This window comes from Sinocyclocheilus anshuiensis, unplaced genomic scaffold (assembly GCF_001515605.1).
Source record: "Sinocyclocheilus anshuiensis isolate Anshui unplaced genomic scaffold, SAMN03320099.WGS_v1.1 scaffold856, whole genome shotgun sequence".
NCBI lineage: Eukaryota > Metazoa > Chordata > Actinopteri > Cypriniformes > Cyprinidae > Sinocyclocheilus > Sinocyclocheilus anshuiensis.
Window position 1 is genome coordinate 563,709 of NW_015552603.1, and position 9,394 is coordinate 573,102.

Here is a 9,394-nt window from a genome sequence, read left to right on the forward strand (position 1 = left end):
GAGTTTTGGGCAGTGTGGAGTAGCACTTGTTGTTTGTCATTTCTCCGATCACAAATGCAGACATGGTTTTATGTTTACGCGGCGCGATGCAACGCATAAAAAGACAGTATAAGTCATTATAATCAGTAATTATGTCCCCACTGGATGCAACAAATGCCTCGTTTGTAATGGGTTTTCATGTTTTTGTCTCGTCGCTCCAGCCTGACACGGCATCAACAGTATGTGAGGGGCGTAACATTTCCGTCTCACACTTGAGGTATTCGGCCAATCACAACGCATTGGATAGCTGGCCAATCAGAGCACACCTCGCTTTTTCAGACCAATGAGCTTTGTAAAAATCGACGCGTTTCAAAAAGGCGGGGCATAGAGGAGAAACAATAATGTATAGTATGTGGAAAATAATGTGTTTTTTTTAACTTTAAACCGCATAAACACATTTCATTACACCAAATACACAAAATAATGTTCTTTTTAGCAGCATCATATGACCCCTTTAAAGAAACTGAAAGACATTTTACAAGCATTAAGAGTTTTTGCATTGCAAAATATTTTACTGTAATGTATAGTAGAACCTGTTTCTGCTACAAAATAAAAAAAAATAGTAAGGTAATCCCAAACTTTTGAATGGCAGTGTATATAGGCCAGCCTGATCAATCAGAAATATTGGCTGATAATGGCGCAGAATCTTTAGCTCTTACATGAGTCAGTTTGAAAGTCTAGAGACTGTTTTGTTACGGAATAATGAAATGCTTTCAGTGTTTTTGAGTAAATATTGTGTATAACATCCATAACTTGTGCACACACTCATTGGCCATTAAAATCATGGTATTACCATGGTGTTCGCCCAAATGCCATGTTAATTTAATGGCACAGTTGGTATGTTTTTGTGAGTAAAGCCAGTCAAACACACTGATCTGATGTGCTCTCATGTCCAGTTCTCTCACAGAATAAAGCGTCTCAGTTCCTCCTACGACATAGACGTGCAAACACCCTGTTTGAGGAGAGCAAGAAAGGAAACCTGGAGCGCGAATGCATCGAGGAGCTGTGCAATAAAGAGGAGGCACGAGAAATATTTGAGAACAATCTAGAAACGGTGAGTTCTGTCAGCCAATCGATGCTCTGATGTTTGTGTTGTGAACCGTCATGCTGTTGACATTGACATTGACCTGTCAGCCGTGTGCGTGCGTTCAGTCATGAGATCGTTTGTGCTGATAGTGAGGTTTGTGAACTGGAAATGAATCACTGAACTGCTTTATGATGTGTGTGAATAATCTCATCATGACATGTTTTTTTTAATCTTCCAGGAATATTTCTATCCCAAGTATGTTGGTAAGTCGTCATCAATATTTTTGTGCAAATAAACACTTACTGTAACCCACAGCATGTACAGTGGGTCTGAGTGATGTGTGATGTCAGCTCACACTTCAGTGACCGTCACACTGGAATCTGATTGCAAAACTCACTCTGACTGAAGCTGCTTTGACTCAGTCAGTCTATTTGTCCCAATTTTAAAAGTACTTATTATAAAAGTACAAAAACTTAAGGAAAGACACTACAGGTTAATAGGGTAAAACGTTAACTAATATATATCATCATAGCTCCCCAGTTGATTAATCACAATACATTAAGAGAATTGTTCCGTATTGCAAGTTTTCTGAAATGTTCTGTATAAGTATGCATATAAACAAGGTTTTATCTAATTAAACATGCACTAATTTGCATACATTTCCAGAACATAAATCTGAACATTGGATAAAGCCAGGTTCATAACTTTTTTGGATTTTGCTGACATATTAGAGTAAAACAAATTTCAGATGGGATTTTGGATTTGTTTTTATCACTCCATAAATCAGAAAATAGTCAACAAATACATTTTCACCATATTTTAGGGATAAAATGTTGTATAAATGTGTGAATGATATATGAACAAACCCCTCAGTAAAAGCCTTCAGAGTATAGAGAGGAATAAAACGGAAAAGTTTGGTGTATGTAAGAGAAAAAAACTCTTTAAAGATATGGATTGGAACTGAAATCTACAGATGCAAATAGATAAAGTGCAATAAAAGAAACACTTAAATTTGTATTTTAGATTTTGGAAGTTTTGGATCTCAAAATTGAGAACAGATAAAATATTAAATATAAAAATATAAAATCTGAAATGAATAGATAACATGCAAACAGCTAAAGTGTCAAAATGATATTAAATGTAATTTAAAAAAAATGGTTAGCTTGTCAGGGTTTAGCTGGCCGTTTGTAGTTATTTAATTTAGATAATTTTTTTACTGTGTGATAAATACCAAGTTATGTCATAAAACTCTAGATGTCGCAGACTGATGGGTCCGTAACGTAATTGATGATATTCTTAGCATTAAACGACTTGTCACAAGCTGATTGGTTCATGTTGCCTACGCAGCCAATGAGCTTGCTGCTTTACATTTAAATAGCTGATTAGCATTCGCTTGAGCATTGCAACGTGCTTTCAGAGTTCCTCTGAAACCCTCCACCTTCCCCAGCTCCACCTGTATAGATCTGCTATTGGTTATTTTATATGCTATTTGTGCAGCAGCAGTATGTCTTAAATACTCACAGCACCGTATCGGCTTATGTATTGGCAGTAGCAAGTTCCTGTACTTTCTTGCAGCAACAATAATCTACAAATACAGCAATAACCAACAGCAGCAGCAATTCAGCAGCAGCGTAGCAGATCTATTCGACCAAGACCAAATACATTAACATTGTCATATCCATTTCCATGCTAAAATCTTCCGAGAGTCCGCATGATAGAAATACAGCCAACATTACAATAAGATTGAGAAGTTGCTGTAGAAACTGTGCTGTAAAATATGCTAGTTTGTGGGAGTTTTTTTTTTTTTTTTTACACATTTATGAGTCTGTATTCATAGTTAGGTCGAATATATTGTTACACATTCCTAAACTGATCAGTTTTTTTTTTAAAGAAGCAATTGTAATTGATTGAAAATTGTATTTATGACATGTTGTGTGACGTAGCAATGCATCATTAGATGGACTGAAGTGTGTGTGTCATGTCGTGTATGTGTTGTATCTTGTTGTTTTCTCTGTAGTGTGTCTGGGATCTCACCGCGTCGGGATCAATAATCCAAACTCTGAGCCTGGAATCCCTCAGAACCTCCGTACCTGTGTTCAAGGTGATCCAGCACTAGTACTGTTATCTAGTCTGAGACAGTGTTGTGTCTGTGTTGATTGTGAGTTTGAGTTGTTTGTTGTGTTTCAGAGATCAGTAACCAGTGTCTGCCGCTGCCGTGTCATAAGGACGGTTATGAACGCTGTGTGGACGGTCAGGGCTCCTTCACGTGTGTTTGTAAAGCTGGATGGAGGGGTCAGCGCTGTGAGCAGGGTGAGCTAAGATTCATCATACTGACCACAAAACGTTTTCATGTTCATTACACTGCACTGAGACTTCACAAAACTAATGATGAGCCTAGACAACAGAGAGAGGATTAAATTAAGCTGTTTTATTTCCAACATGCACTCATTCAAGGGTGTTTTAATTCATGTAAAGTTATGTTTTTGGGACATGACTTGATGAATTGCATGACCATGTGAGTTTGTCTCTATTTCCTAGCAACTACATATTAGGAATGTAACGGTATGAACATTTCTTATCACGATTATAGTGACCAAAATTATCACAGTTATCAGTATTATCACGGTATTGTTCAAATGTGCTGGAGATGTTCAAAAAGTACCGACACATAAATCACTTCAAGTTGTATATTTAAAAATCAACAAACAACAAATAAAATGACTTTTTGTTTGCATAATCACTAAAACAATAACATTACCAATGATGTTCGGATTTTAAATGACAACAGTTTAATAGCATGTTGAAATATCTAATGTAAATGTTCAAATAAAGCTTTGAAAAAGTTTAATAAAAAGGTAAACCTCACATTTCAGCCTTTAAATAAAGAAAAGATATGTCAAAATGATAATTGATTAATAAATGATTATATGTATTTTATCTGCTCCATAAATAATTCTAGATAACTTATCTGAATTGTTTAAATGTGTAGAATCCACATAAGCTTGTTTTTCATCAACCGATCAAAATTTACAGCAGGTCATGCAAATTCGGTCCGTTTATGGCCAGACAGAAACTGCTCACAGGCTGAATGTAAATAAATATAAGTCTCTGTAAATCCACTCACTGACAGCAGGTGGCGCTGATGGAAAAGCTGAATTAGAGCTGTTTCCCATAACCTCCGTGGACAAAGCAGTATTGTGATTAAGAACACTTCCTTTAGGTATTACATGGAGCGAAGATGAAAACAAAATGCCATCGAATCGTTTCTGAAGTCAGTCAGAACCTTCAGAGGTACATTCATATAATTAATTCATTCATATATTCATTTGTATAATTCCCTTAGCACTCTTTTAAAACCTCCCAGCTTTTCCGCCCTGTTTTCACTCAAGACGAAACTACTCTGCTGCTGTGTGCAAGTGAGACTGTTACTGAAAACTGTGCTTTATGCTGGACAGTATTTATTTATCGCGAGTTGTTCAAATCACGGTAATCTAATACGGTTTTAATGATAATTAAAAGATGAAACGGTAATGCTATCCGTGGGGAATTTTATCATGATTTATCGTCCAACCGGTAATCGTTACATCCCTACTACATATCAAATATTTATGTACCATTTGTGTATTAATGGCTGTTATGATAAATAAAGTGTATAAATTAAAGCAAAGCAAGTTAAAGGGATAGTTCACCCAAAAATGAAAATTTGATGTTTATCTGCTTACCCCCAGGGCATCCAAGATGTAGGTGACTTTGTTTCTTCAATAGAAACACAAACGAAGATTTTTAACTCAAACCGTTGCAGTCTGACAGTCTTATAATGGAAGTGAATGAGAATCACGGCTTTGAGAGTAAAAAAAAAACATACACAAACAAAAGCAAATTAAACCCTGCGGCTCGTGATGATACATTGATGTGTAAAGACACGAAACGATCGGTCTGTGCAAGAAACTGAACAGTATTTATATCATTTTTAACTTTTGATGCACAGCAATGTCTGAACTGTCCTGAGCACGTCCTCGACAGCCGACGCGTCCTTCTTCTTCTTCTTCTTCTTCTTCTTCTTCTTCTTCTTCTTCGCAGTGGTATAACAGTGCATTACCGCCGCCTACTGTTAACTAAACACAGACCACTGTGAACTCAATACACACAGAAACGCAGATGCCTTTATTTGTGTATATATAATAATAATAAATAATGGACCATCGACACTCCTAATTGAGATTGTAGATAGTGTCAATGGTCCACTTGAGAGATAGGTGGCAGTAATGCACTTATAAGTCTGCGATCCGCCGTAAAGCAAGAAGAAGACGCGTCACGCGCCAGCTGTCGAGGACGCGCTCAGGACAGTTCAGACATTACAGTGCATTAGAGGTAAATAACGATATAAATACTGTTCAGTTTCTTGCACAGACCGATCGTTATGTGTCTTTACACATCAATGTATCGTCACAAGCTTTGGTTTTGTTTGTGTATGTTTGTTTTTACTTTCAAAGCCGTGATTATCATTCACTTCCATTATAAGACTGACAGACTGCAACGGTTTGTGTTAAAAATCTTCGTTTGTGTTCTACTGAAGAAACAAAGTCACCTACATCTTGGATACCCTGGGGGTAAGCAGATAAACATCAAATTTTCATTTTTGGGTGAACTATCCCTTTAAGTATACCTGTGAACACAGTTGTTGAATCGTTTGCTCTCAGACGCAGTGCCGTAATGGTGGTCTTGTGTGCAATTCTTAAAACAAGCACAAGATGGTAGACAGTATATCAGGTATTACAAAATTGATATCTGATTATTGAAAAATGCTAAAATATCAGGAAAAATATTGGGAAAAGTGATCATCAGTCGATCTCTCTCTAAGTGTGAAACTGAACTTTCTTTAATCCTTTCTTTAAACTTTCTTTAAGTATTTAATATTTAATGAAGTGAGTGATTTTTAGTTTACAATAAAATTTACAATATATATTTTTTTCATTTACAATAACACTGTTGCAAATTAAATACAGTAGTATTGTACAATTATGTTTGAATATATAACAGTATTAGTTATTTTAATAAGTTAAACTAAATGAAAATTTGAAATGTTGCTTTGGAAACTAGTTGAAACAAAGTTTTTTCATATTTTATTTCATTTCAGGTAATGTTTATTTTTATTTTAAGTTTTCTTTGTTTCAGTTTTTGTTTACTATAATAACCCAGATATATCATCATTTTGCTAAGGAATCCATGAACTGATCAAATTTAAACCTTAAATGCTGTGTAAATCGTTTGAATAAAAGCGTCTGCCAACTGCATAAATGTAAATAATGCATTTACAAGCAAAGGTTACAGCGCCACCTAGCTCAGAAGTTAGTACTAGTGGTGAACAGACTATCTGTCTGCAGCTTTATTGGTATTTATTTTATTGACTCCATTTGTTCACAGATATTAATGAGTGTGAAGACCCAGAATTCCCTGCGGGCTGCAGCCAAACGTGTTACAACCTCCCCGGCAGCTTCATGTGCAGCTGTGAGAAGGGCTTCTACACCCTTGACAACATCCTCTGCAATGGTGAGAGTCACTGCACAGGTCAGAGGTCAGCGTTGTATTTCTGATCCTCTGGCTTCACCTCTGCCAGTCGAGTTTGATCTCCAGCAGCTGTTCCAGGAATCCTGGGATTTTCCTGTAAAAGCGAAACATGATTCTCTCCAGCTGTGAGGTCCAACGTTCATATTAAAACCACATCCACACACACACAGCGTCTTAAAGGTTCATTATGTAACCGTGTTTTTAAGCTTATAAATCATCAGATGCTGTTTCACTGCCTGTGCCTGTGACTTTATCAACAGGATCATATAATTGTGTGGTTTGTACAACTAGGTACACATGAGTTACATGCGCTCGTTCTGACTCTTTTCCTCATGTTAGAATAACAGTGCAGTGATGAAAGCACACCAGTGGAATTCTGGGAATGATGAAAACACAAATGCAAATCTTTGACTAGATTGCAGATCCGTTCTTCATGAGATGCATTCTGGGATGCTGGTGAAGGAGGAACGTGTGATGAGCGATTCATGATGCTTTTCGGCTACTATCTGGTGCAAGTCAAACTCATTTTGAGCATTGAAGCAGAAGCATTTAGATCAGATGGTTTTTTAGGTCATGAGGAGCATGATTCAGTGTGTTCAATTGTGATGCTGTAGATTCATTCACTGTGTTCAGACTTTTTTGCTATTGCGAGTGTGTGATGTGTTTGACCTGATGCTCATGGGGTTTATTATCATTAACTAAAACTTATATCATATCATATCATATTAAATCATAAAAAACATTTTTGTTACTGGAAATATCAAATTAATTTAATATATGAATTAAAAATAAGTATAAATTTATGTATTTATATTTAATATAAATACAACATTTCTCTTTTTCATTCAGTTAAATGTAATTGATCAAATAACTAAAGCTAAATAAACTAAAACTTCAATCAAAACTAATAATTACTATATAGACAGGGACTTAAAAGGACCCAATAAAAATGACCAAAAACACAAAAGAAAATTAATGAAACTTTAACTAAACATTTAAAGCAGAATGTATATATATATATATTTTTTTTTTTTATCTAAATACGAAAAAAGTATATGAGTGATACTAAAATAACACTAATGCTGATGTTTGTATATTGCTGTGTGTTTATGGATCTGATTGTGTGTGTGTGTGTGTGTGTGTGTGTCTGTCGTTGCAGATATCAATGAGTGTATCCTGTATCCCAGTGTGTGTGTGGAACCTTCTAAATGTGTCAATGCTCCGGGAACGTTTGAGTGCCGCTGCCCTTCGGGATACCAGTACAACATGAGCTCACGCAAATGTGTCGGTGAGTATTAAAATGCTGATAAAGACAAGAAAAGATTAGATATAAACACATGACAGTATGGCTGAAATGTTAAGTGTTAAAAAATCTCTTTTGTTGATTTTGATTGCTTCCATTGTCCTCATTTGTAAGTCGCTTCGGATAAAAGCGTCTGCTAAATGTCTAAATGTAAATGTAAAAAAATTCAATAAAACGCGTTTATTCTGTGGCACCTAAAAAAATTGTTTGGCGCCTAATGTTTTTTCTTATAGGAGCCAGTGGCTCCTTAGTTGACTTTTTTTGTCTGGAGCCCTGCCTCAAACATCAAAAATTACTGACTTGCAACGATCTACATCACAGTTCATTACAGTAGAGACTGACTTAAGTTAAAGGAATAGTTCACTCAAAAATGAAAATCTCCTGGAAATATCCTCACCCTCAGGCCATCCAAGATGTAGATGAGTTTGTTTCTTCATCAGGTTTGGAGAAATGAAGCATTAGATCACTTGCTCACCAATGAAACCATTGGTGAGCAATTGATGGAATGCCTTTTGGTTGAACTATTCATTTAATCTAATATGATTGTGTGTTTTTGTCAGATCTGGATGAGTGTGAGCAGGATGTGTGTGATGGCGAGTGCGTGAACACTATCGGGAGTTTCTCGTGTCACTGTGACGGGCGTAAAGGTGTGAAGCTGGCGGAGGACAGCCGTCAGTGTGAGAAGATCCCCAAGTGTTTGGATCTGTATGACTACAAGCATGAGCAGATGCTGTATCTGGGAGAGCAGTTCTCCGGTTTACCTGTCATATACCTGCGCTTCCGTCTGCAGGCCGACACCAAGTATGACTATCACAGTTATTATGTTTCTGAGGAATGCTGGGATAGAAGCTGTAACTAAACACTAGCAGTTTTCCCATTCAGACAGTGTAGGTGTGTCTTATTGTTCTGTTAGTGAAGAATGTTCCTGATAAGTGGGGAAGTCATGGCCTAATGGTTAGAGAGTTGGACTCGTAACCCAAAGGTTGCGGGTTCGAGTCTCGTACCAGCAGGGATTGTAGGTGGGGGGAGTGAATGTACAGCGCTCTCTCCCACCTTCAATACCACGACTGAGGTGCCCTTGAGCAAGGCACCGAACCCCCAACTGCTCCCCGGGCGCCGCAGCATAAATGGCTGCCCACTGCTCCGGGTGTGTGTTCACGGTGTGTGTGTGTTCACTGCTGTGTGTGTGCACTTAGGATGGGTTAAATGCAGAGCACTAATTCCTAGTATGGGTCACCATACTTGGCCACATGTCACGTCACTTTTTTATAAAGTGCAGCTGATAGAATATTTCGTTTTACCTCCTGAATGGATGAACATCATTTTCTGAAGGTTCATCTGATATATTCCAGAAAAGTCTGCTAATTTCAATTTAAATGTGTTGTTTGTTCAGTAGATGAGAAACCAATCCTTTGTGAGTGTTTCCGTGTTGACACTGCTAACTCAATTAAATTAAA

General features: G+C 37.0%; 1 protein-coding gene across 1 annotated transcript in view; it reads left to right on the plus strand.

The window, feature by feature from the left end:
* Positions 1 to 9,394, plus strand: part of pros1 (protein S) — a 26,033-nt gene that overhangs the window by 4,564 nt on the left and 12,075 nt on the right. The window contains exons 2-8 of the mRNA XM_016456865.1: positions 936 to 1,093; positions 1,305 to 1,329; positions 3,084 to 3,167; positions 3,254 to 3,376; positions 6,491 to 6,616; positions 7,794 to 7,922; positions 8,498 to 8,738. Of these exons, the coding sequence (XP_016312351.1) occupies positions 936 to 1,093; positions 1,305 to 1,329; positions 3,084 to 3,167; positions 3,254 to 3,376; positions 6,491 to 6,616; positions 7,794 to 7,922; positions 8,498 to 8,738 (886 nt within the window). The remainder of the gene's footprint in view (positions 1 to 935; positions 1,094 to 1,304; positions 1,330 to 3,083; positions 3,168 to 3,253; positions 3,377 to 6,490; positions 6,617 to 7,793; positions 7,923 to 8,497; positions 8,739 to 9,394) is intronic.